This window comes from Podarcis melisellensis (genome assembly GCF_964234715.1).
Source record: "Podarcis melisellensis genome assembly, chromosome: 6".
In the NCBI taxonomy this organism is placed as follows: Eukaryota; Metazoa; Chordata; class Lepidosauria; order Squamata; family Lacertidae; genus Podarcis; species Podarcis melisellensis.
The window spans coordinates 75,137,340-75,158,505 of record NC_138538.1 but is presented as its reverse complement, the minus strand read 5'-3'; the positions used below and the strand labels follow the sequence as shown (position 1 = coordinate 75,158,505).

Sequence of the window (21,166 nt, the reverse complement as noted above, 5' to 3'; positions counted from 1 at the left end):
CCTCTAAGGTGCATCTGACTATTGCTATTATTCTGCCTTATTAAAAAGCATTTCTCTTTCATGAGGAAATACAGAATTTCTTTCACAGCTCCTTGCAAGCAGCCATCCCAAAGAAGATTGGCCTGTTTTCCCTTGGGGAATAAAAGCCCAACTCTAAAAGAGCCATTTAACTGTGACCAGTTTCATCAGAGCTCACAGAACAAAGGAAAAGCCCTCCTCAGACGGCCACTTCTCAGTACTGAGACTCCAGCAGATCAGTACATTCGCTTGTTCCCGAGACTGGTTTTTGAATAATTAGCAGCCTCCTTTTTTAATCCACAGAATGACCTAATGCATCAATACTTTAGAGGTTATAAAATGCATTCATTTGCATTCAGCTATTAACGCTAACACATACGACCTAAAGAACCATTAAGAATGCCTCCTCCCCAAGAATCTATGCAACAACAGGAAAAAATGAGTAGGCTAAAAATATCCCTCCTCACATGTCCCTGAGCAACATTAATTCCTTCTGCTTTCACTCTCCACTGCTGTATCCAAGGCCAATTTACATCCAAAAAGCAAGACTAATAATTTGCTTCGGAGACACAGAGAAGCGTTTGTCAAACTAGAGGAAAGCACAGGTGATGAAAGGTATTGTTCAAAATGAAGACTATAAATAGAGACTATAAATAGAGTTTAAATGGCCATCATAGCTCGGCACTGTTTATTGCATAGACACATGCAGGCTGTAATTATTTTCTTAAAAACTGGAGAAACTTTTATCTTCACTCAAATAAGTCTGGCAAGATCACACTTTATCCACTGAAGGAAGATGTCATGACCATTTGCTTAGTAGTAACATCGGACCAGCATTGTCCCGCCAAGATGTGGAAGTGAATCTTACCCATATTTCCGCTGCTGATAAGCAACCTGGAAGTGGGTCAGTAGTGGTGGCAAGATTCCTAGGCATTTGGCAGGACAACACTAGCTTCTAAAGGGGCTTAATCCTATGAAATGCTACTATGTGATCCTATATCAGGTCGGTGGTGAAAAAGCTGCTTGGTACTAGTTGTTTTGACTCTTCTGCCATTGTTCTACCACTAACAGAAAATACTGAAGTATTTCTACTAGCGTATAATCTCCATGCAATCTTAAAACAAATTGCAGAATGTCCCCGTGCCACACAGAATTGTAAAATCGTAAAGTTGGAAGGGATGCTGAGGAGCATATAGTCCAAGCCCCTGAAATGCAGGAATATGCAGCTGCCCATACAGGGATCGAACCTGCAACCTGAAGAGTTGTCAACACCTGCTATAACCAACTGAGCATGCCACTGCAATCTTTGAGCTAAGTTCATCCTCATCCCTCATTTATGGAAACAGGGACCCTAGTCAGGGAAAACTGAGACACAGAATGTTATTGTTTATACCCCACTCATCTGACTGGGTTGCAGTGAGCTGGGACCTAGAGAATCTGTATTACAGGACATCTTCCTATGTTTTGAAATATAAAGACGACTGAGACTGGCCAATGCAAGAGTTGAACTGATGAGAAATTTAATTTTTATAAGTAAAAAACATTGAAAATGATGAAGTTGGGTTCTTAAACTTGCAGTACAAATTTGCAAATATTCCTTTGCTTTGAATTCTTTATTCTTACTCTGCTAGTTATGGGGAAGGGGAAAGCGCTTTTCTAGGCCTGCCCTACAAACACTAGGAATCCTATTCAGGGAAGTTCTCCCCATCCTACTAGCTATTGCCTTCAAACTTCTGAACAGATCTAAGAGCAGAGAAACCTTGCTTTTAATTTAAAAAAAAAATTAAATTAAAAAGTAAGTTGAGATACAAGTGACAGCACTGTACCTACTCCTAATTTTTGCATACGTATGGTACAGCTATAGCATCCACACCACAGCAGATGCTGCAAAGCTTGCCATGTGCCTGTCCCAAGGTTTATCACTGCAAGAGCTTTTACTCTTCCTGTCACATGCAGAGAATTAGTCCCAAACTGGGTCAAACTAGGAGGAACTATTGCATAGATACCCCATTAGTTACACTTGAGAAGGCTTCAATAGCTAACTTCCAAACTTGGGGTGGGCCTGGTGGGTCAAAGTCTGAGACCCTCTGACCTATAGCTTTAAGCAAATGAATAATTTACCCAGACGTCTGTGAAATCCATTGATTGCACATATGCGACTATAAGCCCATGCACATCCTCTCACGCCCTTGATGTGTCATGAAGACATCATTCATCCATGCTATGGTTCCTGCTGCAGGAAGCTCTACAGAACATTTTTGGGACACCAGCGGGCTGGAAGGGAACCCATCCCATCTTAATGTATTTGGAATCAGTCCAAACCACATCCTTCAACACCCCTGAATGTAATCTGCCGTGTGTAAAAGACACAAATTGCTGAAGTGAGACTTTTCTGCAACCAAGCAGGACTGTTGTCTAACAGTCTGATCTGTTCATGATTACTTGGAATGATTGGTGCTTACTCCCAAGTAAGTACACAGAGCTACAGCTGAAGGCCTATTTTTATGACCAGCTTCGTATCGAAGTTGTTTATTTCTATAAAAAGATTACCGGAAAGGAAGAGGTGAGATAACCAACAGACAGCCCAGAATGTGATTTAACTCTGAGCTCAAGGAAAACAAGCAGACTTTGTGCTTCAGTTGCAACTGCACTTCTTGTGCAACTTTAACACAAAACGAAGGGAGAATAAAAGTTAGCTATTTAAAAAAACCACCTGAGCACCCTCAGGATCTGACCGTGCTATTGTTTGACTGTCAACACTAATTCCATCCCATTCAGAAAGGGAGTTCAAATAACATATGGAACCTTTTTATCATTATTGGGCTATCTATCTATCACCTATCTATCTATCTATCTATCTATCTATCTATCTATCTATCTATGAATTACACACACACACACACACACACACACACAGAGAGAGAGAGAGAGAGAGAGAGAGAGAGAGAGAGAGAGAGAGAGAGAGAGAGAACTATGAAATTTATATGTAAATGGTGAACATTCCCCTAAAATGAATGGTTTTTAATCTTTTTTTCTGGAGAATACTCATTCTCACACACTTTTTTGGGTTAACTGAAACTGCATTGCAAAATCTGAAGACGTTTGTGCTCTGGTTTAATAGCTATGTACATATAAAACTGGAACTGAATAATTTAAAATACTGACTGAAATAATTTTCTCCATCCCATGTTTCAGCAACATTCCCTAAGCCTATGTTTGTCTGCTTTCAAAACTCTGTTAATGACCATCACATTATATATATATATATATATATATATATATATATATATATATATATATATATATGAATGAATGAGACAGACAGAGAGAGAGAGCGCACAAGCCTATGACTGAGTGTATGCAAAACTAATTCAGAGTTGAAATAAGTTGATGCTCTGTATCTCAAATACACAAATCATGAGAATGACAGAGTGCTCCACTGCCTGGACTGTCCCTCGCTGCCTCCAAACTGGGAATGTTGAACATTTGAATACTTTCCATTATATGAAAATATGCAAACTCTCCCTGCAGTTAGAAAACTAGCACATAATGGAGATGTTTACTATGAGTGGCAAAAAGCAGGTATCTGCAATCGCTTAAACACATACCCCATGCCAGATGTTTCAATTGGAGAAACATTTAATGTTGTTGCAGCAGCTTTCAAGTATGAGGCAGTACCTTATCAGCCTGTAAGGCCTAGGACATTTTTTTAAGGCCTTTTACATGATGGCGTCACAATATACGAAAAATGACTCCCTTCTAGAATTGCGCCTTCTAAAATTTTATTTATAGAAATAAAATATATCCCACAGTGGCTTAAAACATAGGCAAGCAATTTGAAACCCTATAAAATATCAAAACTATACACTATTAATGTTCAGCAGAATTAAATCAGTATTTAGATCAATTTTGATATGGGTTCAGTTCTGGCCATGGTCATTCTGATGGATGACCTTTACAGAGAGTAGGGCCAAGGGGAATGAGTCCAGTCTTGCTCCTGCTTCTCAATCTTTCTGCAGCTTTCAATATCACTGACCAGAGGTTTTCAACCTTTTTGAGTCCACTGCTCCCTTGACCAACTACATTCTTTCTGTGGGGGAACATGCTCTGAGCCCCAGAAGCCCTTGCCTGTAGAGCCAGCAGCCTTTTCGAACACCCTCCCTTGCGGAGTGTTCCCTCAGCCTCCTCTCCTCTCTCCTTGGGAGTCCTCCGGGCGGCTACCAACCCAGTCTCTGAGCTGCCCCCACCCCCAAAGAGAGGTGCCTCCTCCCTGGCCAGCACCAGAGGCTTCTGGGGAGCTTGAAGCCAGGGCTGTGCACACCTTTGGGAGGCAGAGACGCAATAGGGCATCAGAGAAGGAAAGAGGGACAGAGACCAGTGTTGCCTGTGGCACCGCTGGCCGTCATTCAAGGCACCCCAGGGTGCTACGGCTCACTGGTTGAAAACCGCTGCCATTGAGCATGGTATCTTCCTGGACTGGCTCTGCGGGAAGGGAATTAGAGCGCTGTGTTACAGTGGCTCCAGTCCTGTCTACAGGACCAAGTCCAGAAAGCGTTAATAGGAGAGTGCTTTTTGACCCCTGGTCAAAATGCTGTGTGGTGTGGCTGTGAACTATTCAATCCCCAGTGCTATCTAGCTGTGGCACTGCAACTATTACAGATGCCTCATAACACCTGTTCCACACCTGTAAGTCAATCTTTTAGTGTGGCAGCATCTACAACTTTGGAACTCCTTGCCTACTGACATCAGGCAGGTGTCTTTCCTGTATTCTTTTTGGTGCCTGCTTAAAATGTTTGGGTTTTGTTTCTTGTTCAAGCAAGCCATTCCAGACATGTAGAAGCTTACGTGTGTTTTTAGCTACTGTTGTTTTTAATCATCTTTTGACTGCTTTCAAATAAACTGTTTTTATCAATAATTTTAATGTTTTATTTTAAATTTTTGTAAAGCCATCAAATGGCATATAAAGCTTGTTTATATAAATATATAAACAAAATATATTTTTTTTAAAGTATAAACATAAAAATAAAATGTTCCTTTTTCCTACATAGGTCAGTATTTGACTCTACTCAAAGCGCCCTGTTCCCAATGCAGTTTGTGGCACTAGGGATCAAATTGCAGATGCAAGGCCATGAATACTGGAATATAATCAAAAGAAAATGAAAAAGCCCTTAGTGACAGTGCTGATTAATTACCAAGGTCACAAAGTGACCTTATCTACTTTCTACTTGTTTGATACAAGCAGTCTAATTAGCTACCCCTTTTTTCCTTGAGAATCAAATCACCATAATACTGTGGAACAATGAACCAGAGAAGAGATACACTTGCAATTATTGGCATTTACTAATAAGATAATGATTTTTTTTTTACAGGGACTTGGAAGTAATTAAATAATATTTCATACCTTTACATACTCCATAGCTGGGTCCATAGCATTCTGATCTCTGCAAAGGAGAAGTACAGCAATGAGTACAAAGGTTTTGTCTGATTTAGAACAAAATCAACATTTTATTTGCTTTTTGGATCAAGTGGCATGAATAATGCAACACACTACACGCACAAGTTGAAAGCTTAGGAACTGTAGAGCATCTGTTTATTTATCTGCCATTGTTATAATTCACATACTATTTGCATCTTGATCATGTTCATCTTATCGTATTCAAAGGCAGAATTAGAATCAGTTTACACAACCACTTTAAACGATTGTTTACAATTCATGCTCACCTTTTAGAGAGATGATTATATGAGCATGCCATGGCCAAATAGGAAAAAAATACTGAAGACTGCATCTCATTTATATCTCTTTAAAAACCAGATGCAAGGAGATGTGAAACTGCTCAAGTAAATGAACCCATACTATCAAAGGCACACATCAGAAAAATACAGGACTGTACTGTGTTGTAATAATAAAGGGAAACCATCACAGAAGTAGTCCCTCTCACTTTGGGGAAGGGGCCATTTAAGTTGAATATATCCAAGAGGGCCTTTAAATGTGTCCGATGATCAAACCCTTCCCCAAGTGAAATAGAAATCACAGTTTTGGCACACATTCAGTTTGCATTGTCAAAATGTCAACACATATTGAAAATAAACACACCAAAGTTACTGAAGCCCTTTCTATTGATTTCTTAACTCGAAATAAGAAACTCCTGAGATACACATGAGGTAGGCCTGGAAACGATGCAATAATGAATTCTATTTACAGGTAGGCAGCCGTGTTGGTCTGCCGTAGTCGAAACCAAATAAAAAAAAATTCCTTCCAGTAGCACTTTACAGACCAACTAAGTTTGTTATTTATATGAGCTTTCGTGTGCATGCACACTTCTTCAGAAATATAGAACGAATTCTATATTTGCTTTCAACTTACTGTGTTGACTGTGGGTTTTATACAAAGCATGGGATGGTATTAGTTCTATTCAAACAAACAGTGAGCTATGCCAAAAGTTACAAATGAGATGTGGACTATACCCATGGTCTTAATTCTTCAGAACCACAAGAACTAGAAATTAATTGCATACACAAGCTATCATTTTACTGCATTTTCTACCACACTTTTTATCACATATCTGCACTTGGAAGAGCAATAAAATCATTCTTAACTCTTGGCAGTGAGATACAGATGATCAAGCTACTTCAAGGATAGGTTGTCCAAAGGAAGCTTGGCTTACTACAGTGGTGCCTCGCAAGACGAAATTAATTCGTTCCGCAAGTCTTTTCGTCTTGCGAGTTTTTCGTCTTGCGAAGCACGGTTTCCCATAGGAATGCATTAAAAATCAATTAATGCGTTCCTATGGAAACCGCCTTCAGACCAGGTCCGGGGACAGTCTGTCCCCCGACCTCTTCTGAAGGCTGGCGGGGGGCAAAAGTCTTTGCTCCCCTCTGCCTGCCTAACCGGGGGCTTTTAAATCGCCCCGGGACTGTCCGGGGCGATTTAAAAGCGCCCGGACGGCTTTTGAAGACAGGCGGGGGGGAGCAAAGACTTTTGCCCCCCGCCAGCCTTCAGAAGAGGTCCAGGACCTCTTCCGAAGGCGGGCGGGGGGCAAAAGTCTTTGTCCCCCCTGCCTGCCTAACCGGAGGCTTTGAAATCGCCCCGGGACTGTCCGGGGCGATTTAAAAGCCCCCGGACCGCTTTTAAAATGCTGGCGGGGGGGAGCAAAGCCTTTCGCCCCCGCCGGCCTTCCTGGACCTCTTCTGAAGTCCGGAGGGGGGGGAAGGCTTTGCTCCCCACCGCCAGCATTTAAAAGAGGTCCCCAGAGATTTCCCTATGGGCTTTCGTCTTGCGAAGCAAGCCCATAGGGAAAATCGTCTAGCGAAGCGTCGCAAAAACCGAAAAACCCTTTCGTCTTGCGGGTTTTTTGTCTTGCGAGGCATTCGTCTTGCGGGGCACCACTGTACAATCATCCTGCCAAACAATAACAAAAGTATTATAACACACCCTTCCAATGGGCAACCCAGTGCGCCGCACCACAACATCTTGTGCTGTGAAAGTTTCATTTGGATGTTCAAATTAATCTATTCTGGAGTAAAAATGAAGAGGGCCAGCTGTGAATGTATTTGTTTGTCTAAGGCAGCACTGTAAGTAAATCCCACTGAAATCTGAGGGCCTTATTTTGCGGTAAACACATTTAGGACAGATTGTGATGTATGACAAGCATCTTCTTAGAGGACGTTTGTAAAGTTGATCTTCTGTTTGTAACTTGATATCCAAGTTCAAAAAAATTTAATGGGCTGCAATTTACTTTCTCTGGAGCCAATTTGATAAGGAATTCGGTTTTCCAGTCTCTGCATTGTTTCAGAAAAGATTATTTTAAGCTCTCCAAAATCCAGAAGTCTATAAACTGAGGTCCAGTATTCATGCTCATCTGAGTTAAATGACATGTGCACAGCTTCTGTCCTGGCTGGGATACAAAACTAAGGTAGCAGCAGAGTAGAGTAAAGTACCAGTTCAGAGTAGAAACGAAGACTGGACTAGATTAAATACAGATGTCTCCCATTTACCCCATGTGTGGGCCCATACAGGGGAGCAAGAGCATGGTTTAGCTCCCTGTCCACCAGTGATGTAGGAAGGCGGGGCGGAGGGGGCGGTCCACCCCAGGTGCTACTCTGGGAAGGGTGACAAGATGGCCCCTGCCTCCCCCCAGCTGTAGAGCGGCCAAGGGCGCCTGCAGTCCGTATGGGCGCCTCTCGCACGATGACCGTACGGGATGCCACACATGCGCAGTCCATACAGGCTGCGCCGTCCCGGGAGCCGGAAAGGGTTCGCCCGCCACTGCTGTCCACCCAGTGCACCTGACCCCTCTTTGTTGTTCCTGGATTGTATGCAAGTCTTATTCAAGAAAATAAAGAGAACCTGCTGGGTCAGGCCAATGGCCCATCTACTCCAGCATCCTGTCCTCACATAGGCCAGCTGGATACCTGTGGGAAACCCACAAGCAAAACATGAGCACAGGAGAGCTCTCTCGTCCTGCAGAACTGGTACAGTGGTACCTCAGTTTACGAACTTAATCCGTTCCGGAAGTCCGTTCTTAAACCGAAACGGTTCTTAAAGCGAGGCGCATTTTCCCTAATGAGACCTCCCACGGTTCAGATTCCGTTCTTAGACCAAGGTACAGTTCTCAAACCGGAACACTATTTCCGGTTTTGCGAAGTTTGTAAACCAAATCATTCTTAAACAGGACTGTTCTTAAACCGAGGTACCACTGTATTCTGAAGCACTGCTGCCGCAAACTTTGGAGACAAAACATGACCATCATGACGAGTAGCCATTGATGGTGTCATGGAGGATAAGGCTATCCTCCAAAAAACTCCTTTAAGTTACTAATTTACAGTACCATTTATTGTTGCAATGTTTTAATGAAATGTTTTCTTGTAACAAAGCTCTATTTTAAGCTATCCCCTGAGATTTTTCCTTTTGAGAGGAATTCATGCATGTGTGTATCAGAATGGAAGATGGCAGAATCAACAAGGATGTGCTCTACAGGGAGATGGCTTCAGGCACCAGGCCCTTTGGCAGACCAACTCTGCGTTACAAAGATGTCTGCAAATGTGACCATGAGGGCTGTGGCAACGTCAACCCTGCTATGCGGGAAGCCCTTGAAGATGACCACCGCGCCTGGAGATGATCGGTCAGGTTGCGTATCCACAGCAGTGACCAGAGGAGGAATGACCACTGGGAGGAGCGCAGAGAGAAGAAATGCCATGGTGCATCTGCATCTGCACAACTGAATGCCTTCATCAGCCCCAGCTGCAAAGAAACATGTCTCTTCCATATCGGTCTCTACAGCCACAGAAGACACTGCAATCTTCCAACGGTTTGACCTCACAAAGGCACACTCCTCCATTGTCTCTCAGGACAGATAGAGGACAGATAGATGCCTACCTACTATATAAGCCAGGCTTCCTCAAACTTGGGCCTCCAGATGTTTATGGCCTACAACTCCCATTATCCCTAGGTAGCAGGACCAGTGGTCAGGGATGATGGGAATTCTAGTCTCAAAACATCTGGAGGGCTGAGTTTAAGGAAGCCTGATAAGCTTTTTCACACTGACTTGCCATCTATCTCCCCACCCCACAAACCAAAGACAGCTGGCTACAGGCTTGCGTACCTATGTGAAAACATTCCCAGAGCAGTGCCTCTTAAGGTTATCAGCTACAATTCCCCCCCCCAATTTATTTCTCTGCAAGCAACATATTAAAGAGACCAATAAAGAAAACAAACCGCCACTGTTACAGTCTCTTACCACCAATTCTAATTAGCCATGTTTATGGGGTCACCGGAGATAAATCAACAGGATTACAACTGTGCTCAAACACAGCTGCTCATTGAGACCTTGAGTATCAGTTGCAGTTGAAAGCTTGTTTCGCTGCCTTAATAAGCCATCTTTCATCTGGCATTATAAAAAGTTCCTAGTTAAAAGGGATCATAACTTTCTGTAAGAACCCACCTACATCACTACCTCCCTGGGGTATCTTTTGCTGTTTGCTTACAGGCTGCTTTCTATTTGCATATATGATGAAATCAAGTAAGCAGTGGGGCTCACACAAGTGTAGAGTTTGCACTGTATGTTTGGCTTCCCAGTCATCAGATAAGTCTTATTTCCATGTCAACAAAAGAGCATTTGATGTAGAGAGTAGCTCATTAGCATTGGAAAGGAAAAGATGTTTTGTTCTTTAGAAGATAAGAGAACAATTATAACAAAAAGCAGCTTCTCAATTGAAGAACAGCATCAATTTAGGAACTATTTGGGGTGACATCACAGACACTCAGAAACTGCACACTAGAGGCAAAACAACCCAATGTTGCTTGCCTTTAGAGCAGGGGTCAGCAAACTTTCAGCAGGGGGCCAGTCCACCGTCCCTCAGACCTTGTGGCTGGGCTGGACTATATTTTTTTGTGGGGGATTAATTCCTATGCCCCACTAATAACCTAGAGGTGCATTTTAAATAAAAGGACACATTCCACTCATGTAAAAACACGCTGATTCCCAGACGGTCTGCGGGCCAGATTTAGAAGGCGGCTGGGCCGGATCCAGCCCCTGGACCTTAGTTTGCCTACCCATGCTTTAGAGTGCTAACCTTTGGATGCCTTTTGGAGGCATCAACATTTCCCTCCAGTTTTAAGCATCTCTCTCACACACACATACCTCTGACTTGCAAATCCTGCTACTAAGTGAGATATTTCTATTCAAAGCAGCAAGGACATTACTGTTAGTATGATAGCATACTGCAGTTGTGCTGGATCCAGGGAACTCAGTTGTAAGCCCTATTTAGAATCAAGTCTTGGTATGGTGCTTCAGTGCTGGAAGAAGAAATATTCGCCTTCCATACATACAAAAATTGATTAACAATTTTCACTCCATGTCCCTATCTGAGCTGACAAAGTTTTGATGTGACAGCAAAAATGAAAAATACACAAACACTAAAATGAGCCTTTCTTGAGACATATGTCCCATAGATGGCAGCCCAGTTTATTTGTGTTCATAATTTATATTGTTAATGTACAAGATGAGAGCATTAATAAAATGAAATGAATGAAACAAATTTGGAAAACTATGGTATCCTTTTATTGAATTTGCATGTAAAAAGGGAAAACCATTTTGCACCACCTTGAATGCATGGTAACCTATGGAAAACTGATCTTGGTTAAATGCAGTGCTTTTTTCTTTAAAAAATGTTTAAGGGTACTCTCATTTTCCTACTCATATTGAAATACTGCTCCTCAATGAGGTCAAACTTAGATTCACAAAAAGTTTAGGGGTATGCGTCCCCCTGTGCATCCCCCCAGAAAAAGCACTGGTTAAATGTATTATTTTTACGTCCTTCTCAGTACTGATTGGGGATGACTGACCTGGTGACCTGTACAACTGCTCGGTCTGCTGTCAAGGTGCAGAATGTCAATGCACAGCTCCAAGAACCCTGCTCTCCCTTCTTATGGTTCTTTATCAACTTGAACCACACAACCATTCAAACAGAGAACTGTAAACAACTAGGGCACATAACCACCACGTGTCAGTGGAATTTCAGAACCCCTAACTTCAGCAGGATCATGCATAAAGAGTTACATAACATTACATGTGCAAGTGGCTCATCACAAGACTGATCCAAGAAAACTTTTTTGCATCAAGTAAATTTAGTTCACATTTCTACTGGTTGGAATAATCTATAACATTTTAGCACTGCATTTTGCACACAATATTTGAATACAGTCTTTGAACAGTATTTTCACACCAAAAATAAAAGCTAAAAAGCAGTTTCCTTTAGGTTTCAAATAGCTCCACTTCTGTCATCTACCAAGCACTTCACAACTGGACTCCAATTCATTATCAATGCTCATTCTGACGACTCAGATGCATAAATCTCTTGAGATGAGAATGCATTCTTTGGCATTTTGGTATTTGTCAATTAAGTTAACCAACACGTACACTCCTCGAGTACATGGCATGTGCTCATTTCACAAGTAAAGAGTTGTCCGTGTGTGTGTCAGTCACTAGTTCAGGAGATTTGAAACTGAGTAAGCGTGTAAGTGTAAAACAAATTTGAAAGGCTTCCCCTACCCAGACTTAGAATCACCAGAGCAAAATGTGAAAGCTAAGACACAGAGCACTGCAGTGAAGCTGGATCTTGGAAGTCTTTTTTAAAACAGAAGAACCAAGTGTTTGGGGGACAACTATATTGTTCATTAAGTTCCTTAAAATACCATTCAAACCTGAAGTGTGCAAACAGAACTCCTATAGAGCTTCAGTACAGCATTCGCTGCCAGCAGCTTCTGAACTTACTGCAGTTCTGGAGCAGGCCATTACAAATCGTTCCTTGGTGTCACTGTGCTTATTTTTCCCAAGCTCCCAGCATGCAGCTCTACTCCTCCTGTGCACAATCTGCATGTCAGGGGTGGTGTGGGGAACAGCAGGTTTGGGGAACAGCAGGTGTTAGGATGTTTGCAGTTAAGGTGCAGAAGGACTTTGACTGGACTGGCCCGACTTGAACATTTGCCAAACTATACCTGTATGTGCAACCAAGACTTCAGGAATACATTAGGATTCAAACGCCAAAGCAAATCCCAACAAGGTCAACAGGGTATCTTATCCATCTACCAAAGAAGAATGCTGGTATGTCAACTCTATATACCAACATTGCAACAGACCACACTGTGCTCATAGGAAACTGTTTGTGGCTTCCAGTTCTCTGAAAATTCACTTTTTCTTTTCTTTTTAGCTCAAATGCAAAGAAGTGATCTCAAATGCCAAGAGGTCAGAATGGAAGTTATTCATGCCTGCAGGATCCAAGTTATGCTCTCCCTCAACCCCTCCCCATTTTGCTCCTCTTTTACATCAGCAATGGACACAGCGTTACCAAATGGTGCTGCAACAGTAATTTCCTGTATTGGCCGGGAGTGGGAATAGATGACCTTTGAGTTACCTTGAGAACTCCAAGATTCCAAGTCAGATGAGGCTTAGGGAAGCTTGGCAGGAGCTTGGCAGGAGCGAGGAGACAAAGCCTACCAAGCAGTCTTGAGTCACCTAATGAGCCTGCCTTCTATTTTGTTGAGGTCCAAAACAGTAGAACTCCCAGCTGATCTCAAAATAATTTCTACCATTCACTTTCAGCTGTGACAGAGTTTCCTAAGCCATAACAGCAATATAGCTGGTGCTTCCATTATCCATGTAGCTGATGGACATTTGCAAAGCAATGTGCACATCAGAGCTCTCAGAGTTAAACAAGCCCTGTGTGTTTCAAATGCTTATACCCCCTCCTTTAACAAGCATGCTTGCTCCTTTTAAATAGCCATAAATCTTTCCAGGACAAAATTATCAACAAGTTTATTTCTCTGCATTCTCACAGCAGCCGTTCTTTGCTATGCACTTTTGAAATACTTTTAAATACTTGAGTAGCTGATACTGAATGATGACTCGACTGAGCATCATGAGATAAGAAAGGAATTTTTAAATAAAGTAAAAAAAAAAAAATTGAAATCCGTATGCATAAGTTGCCTGAAGGGCACTGCACATTCCAGAGACCTACTTGCATTTTTCTTCCCTGCTTCTCTCTCCTTTTTAATGTCTTTGTAATGCGAGTTAAGTTCTGTTATGCATTCACTTTCGCTCTAGAGTGCCAGTGTATATTTGTATTTAAAAATATGTATCATGATTTTGCAACCAGAACATTCCTGCATTATAACCAAATAGAATTTTTGCACTACATAATCAACTCTGCAGGTTTACGGTGAGAGTTACAGAGCCAAACAACAGTTGAAATCAGGACACTTGGTTTGGTCAAGCCTCCTCAGGAACGTGCTAAGAGGTAGATTTCAATAAAACTGTAATGTACACAAGTTATAAAGCCGAAAATACTCTGCCATAGCTCACAAACCATATGTGCTCTCAGATATGCCAGTAACGAAAGCTTCTCTCAGGAATGATTTTACATTCTGCAGCCCGGGACACATGCCTGAACAGAACGTGCATGTCTGCTTCATGTGCTTGGATATGTATTTTACAGAGCAAAAAGGAAAACATATGAGAGCAACAATGAGGAAGCTATCACATCCCCATTTCAAATATATTTTGGAAAAGACAAGTGTCAAAATATAAACGTCACACTAAACCGTTGATGCATTTTGATGATTCAGGTTATTATTTCTTTTGTGCATGTCTTATTTATTTATTTATTTATAATAATTTTGTTGTTTATACCCTGCCCATTTGGCTGGATTTCCCCATTCACTCCAGGCAGCTTACAGAATACATAAAACTTAATAAAGCATCAAAAATTAAAAACTTCCCAATACAGGGCTACATTCAAATGTCTTCTAAAAGTTGTATAGTTCTTTATCTCCTTGACAACTGAAGGGAGGGTGTTCCACAGGGAGGGTGCCACTACCGAGAAGGCAATTTACATTTACTATGTAAAATAATTTTATATACCACCCTTTTCCATAAAGGTCTCAGAGTGGTAATACAAAAATATATAAAAGGCATATATCTGAGCACTGGCAGCAAAAGGGAGATTTGGCCCAATGTGTCAATAAAGGCAAACATTCTAAAACTACAAGACTGCTTTGTTTATACTGGATGGTGAAAGTGGAAAAGCAAGTAGCACCAGCATAATGTTCACTATATAAGCTTGCAAATGCCAGATACTTGGGACTGTTCTTTATTACTTCATATATGCTTAGGAATGTTCTTTATTACTTCATATATTTCTTTCTTTAAAGAGGAGACATGGCTAGAACAGTGACTCAAACAGTCTTTTGTGTCGGCAGGCGAGTTTTTTTGGCAGGGGGCATCCTAGGCGTTTGTGAATTAAATGTTAAGACACACTAAACTTAGGGCACACTATTGTGCCCAGGAAGAGTTTGGAATTATTATACTGGGTTAAGCAAAATCTATGCCTGCCCTCTTCCCAATTTCCAACTGCCAAGGCTGCACAAAACACCACTGTTTATGTACAAGCTAAACAGTCACCTGCATTTATAATAAACAATATGCTTAAACAGCTACATCCTTGCTTGCTTGCTTGCTTGCTTGGGGACATAAGTGCAATCTTTTACCCCACTATATCAACACACTAGATTGCTTACGTGAAAGAAGGCCTGTGAAATCCAGCAGCAGAGCATTCTTCTTCTGATAGTATCTCTGCCTATTTGTACCATCCAGTAAAATAGCAAAAGTTAGACAAGGCAATAAGTTCACAAACCAGCTCAAACAAGCAGCAACCTTCTGATAAGGTTGCTCTACAACAACAATAAGCCCCCTCCTTAGGGCATTTCTTTCCATGTGATCTCAATCAAGAAGACTCGCACAGCAGGGCCATGCACCCTGCACCACACAATTGTACTCCATAACAGCTCCTCCCAAACAGTTGACATGGTAGAGGACGGTCTGAAGAGGATGTATCTAATGACATGTGTAGGCTCTATCCTACACATGCAGCTCATGGAGACAGCTTACAATCCATTCAGCTGGATTTCCCCCTTCAGATGTTCCCCTGACAGGTTGACAAGTGTGAGGGTGGGGGCACAGACAATAGCACACACAGGGTGAGCATGTGCTAATCTGCTGTCCCTACGCAACTGAGATCACATGGAGGGAAACACAGGGGCGGGTCTACTATGAAATTAATGAAGCTTAAGATTCAGGGACCCTAATCCGGGAGGAGCCCCAGAAGCAACTTTAGTCCACATTGCTTAAAAATTTGGGGTCTGGTAGACCCAATATAAGTCGCACTTGGATGTTTACAAAATGTGTCTGAACTCAATCAAAGTTCATGTACGTAAGTTGACATTCAACAACAAAAAACCCCATATATTTACTGTTAACAGTGTGATTTCTAGTATCTGGACTGCCTGTTCTTCAAGCCCTTTTCAAAGCCAAATTATAAAGTTCAGGGAGAAATAGTACCTTGCTTATAATAGCAAGCCATTCTTTCTTCTTTACAGTGCAGTAAATGTAACACCGTATTTTAAAAGATGCATTATCACAGATCTATAAAACTATTGTCCAAATAGGTCTCTAGAAGTCAACCGATTCCCACACCCTTCTCTCTCTCCAGCATTCATCATCTGAAGTCTATCCACCTGCATGGAAAATAGGATTAACACAAACCACTCAAGAGATGATTATACACAGCTACTTTAAAGCTTCCAGAGCCAAGGATTCCACAACCTTTCCTTGGTGACTCAATAGCTGTTGGACTGTGGTAAGCAATATTACTAAGGAACACATCACCCACCACTGTCCCACATTATAGTACTTTGTGGCTACCGTAATTTAAGGAAAAGCTGAATAATGAGAGTTCCATTGTGAACAGATACTTGGCATTAACAATCCAAGTACCAAGTTGAGCAAACTAAAACATTTTAGACTAAGAAACGATACTGAAGTACCTCAAAGTATTGCGTCATTTGCAAAATTGAATAAAGATCCCCTCCATCACTTTCATCTGAGTAGCTGGTAAAAATGTTGAAGGGAACCAGGTCTAGAACAGAGCTCTGCAGTATTCAGTTTGAAACCACCCTTCAGTTTGATGAGTACCATTGGTGATCACTGAGTATTCAGTGGTACCTCGGGTTAAGTACTTAATTCGTTCTGGAGGTCTGTACTTAACCTGAAACTGTTCTTAACCTGAAGCACCACTTTAGCTAATGGGGCCTCCCGCTGCTGCTGCGCCGCTGGAGCACGATTTCTGTTCTTATCCTGAAGCAAAGTTCTTAACCTGAAGCACTATTTCTGGGTTAGCGGAGTGTGTAACCTGAAGCGTATGTAACCCGAGGTGCCACTGTAGTTTTCCAACCAACTTTGCTGAAATCAAGGTAAATTACATCCACCACATTCCCAAAATCAATGACGCTACTAACCCAAAGAGAGGCGAGGGTATCAGGCAGAAGTTACACTCAACAAATCCATGCTAAGCTTTCTGCTAATCACTGCATTGTTATGAAGATGTTTACAACAAAATGCTTATTGGGACTTTATGTTCTAGCACTGTAGTTCCCAATTAGATAATTACTGAGGACTCCCTTTTTTTCAACAGCCAAACCACAGACCCCCTACTTTTGAAAATTTTGATAACTCTATGGTAGTTAGCTCTACAAAGCATTTTTTTGAACAAAATGTGGGGTAGCAAAGGATTTTAGGTATACTAAAAAAACATGGACCATAAAATTTGTGATATTACCATGCAAAAATGACAAAAAATTAGTTGGGGGAGAGGCAAGGTATGGGTCCCTGGACCCCTAATTGGGAACCACTGTTCTAGCATCTTCCTTGGTAATGAAGTCAGATTGACCAGCCTGTAATCTGCTGAATTCTCCCTCTTCCTTTTTTTTAAAAAAAATTGGCCATCAGCCTGTTTCCTGTCCAGTAGAGTTCAAAGTATAACGTAAGGAGGCACACATCCCTCTGCATATCAGATTACTACCCCTAGAGTTTCCAGTGTTCACTCTCTGTTCTAGAGAAGGGCCTAGATGAGCAGCAAACCATTCATAAAGTTGTTTGTTCAGTCTGAATGCTGCTTTCTGCAAACCCCACAAGATTATACTAGAAATGGCCATCCCACTATGATACACACATCTGCATAAATATCCTCAAGCATGATAAAGCACAGCCTTAGAGGTTTTCCTCACAGTGATGGGTTGCAGCCTGGGCTGGGCCCAAGCCCTTGTGGAATGTACCCATCTTTTCCGACCTTGCTATAGGGTGAAGCAATGACACACCCAACCTAGTCAGACTTCAGGTATTCAGAGACTGTACAACTCAGTTACAAAAGCTCTCAGGCGGCAGTCTTCAGCCTGTAGCATCTTAGCTCCTGGACAGTCCAAGAGCAGCTGCTGTAGTCAGTCACAGCAATAGGAGCAGCTGCTGCACAGCAGCTGGACCCCATGTGCTTCCAATGCCAGGTACACCAGTGGTTTGCCAGGACTCAACTGCCTCCATTGGTGCATGGCAAGGGAGAAAGTTTTGTGGATTGTGCCTTTTGCTGCTAAGTTTTGGAATAAATATTTGCAACATGGTGATGCCAATGAATTCTTCTAACTATGCTTTAGTCAGAGTAGATCCACAGAAATTAATGGGTCTAAACTGGCCGCATCCATTCATTTCAATGGGTCTACTCAGAGTATGGGTCTACTCAATGGGTCTACTCAGGGCACAGGTGGCACTGTGGTCTAAACCACTGAGCCTAGGGCTTGCCAATCGGAAAGTCGGTGGTTCGAATCGCTGCAGTGGGGTGAGCTCCCGTTGTTCGGTCCCAGCTCCTGCAAACCTAGCAGTTCGAAAGAACGTCAAATGCAAGTAGATAAATAGGTACCGCTCTGGCGGGAAGGTAAATGGCATTTCCATGCGCTGCTCTGGTTTCGCCAGAAGCGGCTTAGTCATGCTGGCCACATGACCCGGGAAAACTGCGGACAAACATCGGCTCCCTCGGCCAGTGAAGCAAGATGAGCACCACAACCCCAGAGTCGTTCACGACTGTACTTAACTGTCAGGGATCCTTTACCTTTACTTTTTTTACTCAGAATATAACTAACATTGCACACAACCCAGTCTTTTTATGCCAACTTCACTTTCCTGACCCCCAACACAGAGAGACTTAGCAGTATCTCTAATGAGACAGAGCTCCCAATGTGTCAAATCAAAACTAAAGATGTTTAACCAAACAAGACATGCTGTTGCAAACGGAGGCCAAAACAGACAAAGAAGCAATTTATGTGACAGATGCCTGCTGCTTTTGTTTGAGAGATGAAAGACGGGCACATCTGCTAGTCTTTTTTTTTTTTAAAGGCTAAAAAGCATTTCCCTTGTTAATAGCAATGCATAAGAAAGAACAACTGGGCACTGCAAAAGGAGCACATTGCTACAGTTACTGCTAAAAAGGATGAGCATCAAATGTAATATTGGTTCCTCTCAGGGCTATGCATAGAGGAAAGAGAGCCAATAGATATGGTCGTTTTAGACATGGGCAGGGGAAGCAAGATGGTTTACTTTTATTCTGCCACTGTGCCTGCTACTCACTTAAAAAAAAAAAGTTCAAGTTATTTACATATGAATGGCTGCTATAAGCAAGCAAATAAAGCAACATCTGTAAAAGGACAGCATATTTACTTATGATGTGCATAAACAAATATGTGTTCACCTATGCATTGCAATATTTTAAGCATCACCAATAAACTTAGGTAGCACCCACAGCAAGTTTAAAATGTAACATGATTTACCTGTGGTGGAAGTTCTCACTCTTGTGGTTTTTCTGGAAATACTCCCCTATAACACCTTGCATCAAAGGTTCTTGGGGTTGATGTGCTTTGGAGTAAGGCGAAGTCCCCATGTGGCTAAAAACATCACAGGGTCCAACAGGAATGGTCCCTTTTTTCTTCCTCGGAAGGGTGCCATGAATGGAAACATCTTGACAGGTATGGGAGCGGTGGTCTGCCAGAGATGGTTTGCTGCTCAAAAGGTCCATAGAAGATGCCAGCGAGAACTCATGGCTCATCTGCATATTTCTTGGGAGACTTGCAAATTTCCCAGCTGCTATCATTCTTAATTCTAGAAAACAAAAGTTGTGCATGGTGGAAGTTAGAGAAACACCAAAGCTAACTTCTTGGATCAGGGTAGGCTAAATCATGTATCAATTGTTTCTATTCAAGTTACTCGTGTATATTAGATGTATAAAGGAAAAAAAGAAAGAGTATATCCCTAAAATTAAGAGTTGGCAACTGAGAGCTCTGAAAGCAAGAAAGGCTGCCACAAATATACTCAGTTTTAGATTCTAGTGCCCTGGCTTTCACCACAGTAGCTGCTGTGACTTCCAAGTCAACATTGCACTGGCAAGACTTTGAAAAAATTTAGATGGAAGAGTGTAGTTGGAATAGGAACAGCATAGGTAGCTGCTGATAACCGCTCAGTCATCCATGATAGCTATTTATAAAGGTAACTGAAAATTCTGTAAAACAAGAGGAAAATCTGCAATAGTAGTGTCAATGGCTACTATTGCTCTGATATCCAATGCAAGAGCAGCTCAGCTCACCAAATTGCAATTGTATACTGGTCTCATCCACTGGCACAATATCTCACACACTGCTTTGCCAGTATAGTGGTTTATAGGCTTGGCTCAATATGCATGACAAGACCCAGGGCTGGAGACTCAAAACATACACGTGATTGTTCGGAAGGATTTCTGGAGGTTAGGCTGTTATTACCGACAACATTTATCTTTCTAATTGTTTTTTAACCCCCAAGTTTTTAAGCAGGTCAAACATCAGCCAAGAATCATTAACTACAGCTAAGCTGTCAGAAAAGACTGATATTGTACAGACTATCCTCAATTTAAGAGATTACAAATCTAAGCTCAGCAAGGGGTGCCATTTGAAAAAAATATCTTTAGTGCTGCAAGAAAGCAGCTTGAGAAGCAAAGGTATGCTCGTGTATCTAAATGCCTGCCAACAAAAAATGCACACACATGCTTGGATCGTGAGTTCCTGTGAGCAAAACTCTGCTCGTGGGACGTTCCCTCCAGCGTAAGCAGGGGAGGCAATTTTCAGATTCTCTATCCCCTTGGAAATCTGTAGGGGCCCTTCCAGAACAATGAAGTGGGAATGCAAGGAAAGGGGGAACTGGCAAAAAGAGTGTCCCTGTTGTCTACCTGTAGGAGTCTATGCTGGATCACAAGACCTTTGACAAATGGAATGAGACTTTCTCAAAAACCTGCAGCCAAGGAATTGCAGTCTTACAATAGATATAAATAGGGTGCACAAGTAGGCAAGGACATAACAGAGGTGTCAGTTGCAAGCATCCAAATGCCAACACAAATCAAAACATCTGAGTGAAATGAATGGAGGGCAGGGATAGTTGTGGACCACACCAAAAGAAATAATATCCATTTTATGCAACTGTTAAAATCTGAGTTCTGGGCTGGGGGAAAAACCTGTAGCATTTATCCCACGGTAAAGTTAAGTGTTCTCAGTGTAAATGGTACAAATAGGTCACAAAATTACCTTCTCGTATACTTTTCTCATACATGTCTCCTCATCTCTACTATTTGTAGCTGCTGCACTCTATTTGCACTTACCTAGGAGTAAACCCCATTGAACTAAATGGAACATACTGCTGGGTACACATGTACAGAATTACACTGTAAGAGGGTTATTCATATTCTGTGTTAT

The 21,166-nt window shown here is 41.9% G+C and overlaps 1 protein-coding gene across 2 annotated transcripts in view; it reads right to left on the bottom strand.

The window, feature by feature from the left end:
* Positions 1-21,166, bottom strand: part of BCAR3 (BCAR3 adaptor protein, NSP family member) — a 77,999-nt gene that overhangs the window by 44,872 nt on the left and 11,961 nt on the right. Inside the window, exons 2-3 of one of the 2 annotated variants that reach the window (XM_081916023.1) lie at positions 19,223-19,543; positions 5,420-5,459 (exon numbers count right to left, since the gene is read on the bottom strand). In XM_081916023.1, coding sequence (XP_081772149.1) covers positions 5,420-5,459; positions 19,223-19,542 — 360 coding nt within the window. In that variant the 5' untranslated portion in view covers position 19,543. Of the gene's footprint in view, positions 1-5,419; positions 5,460-19,222; positions 19,551-21,166 lie in introns of those variants that run through there. The other variant, XM_081916022.1, reaches the window with a different exon arrangement.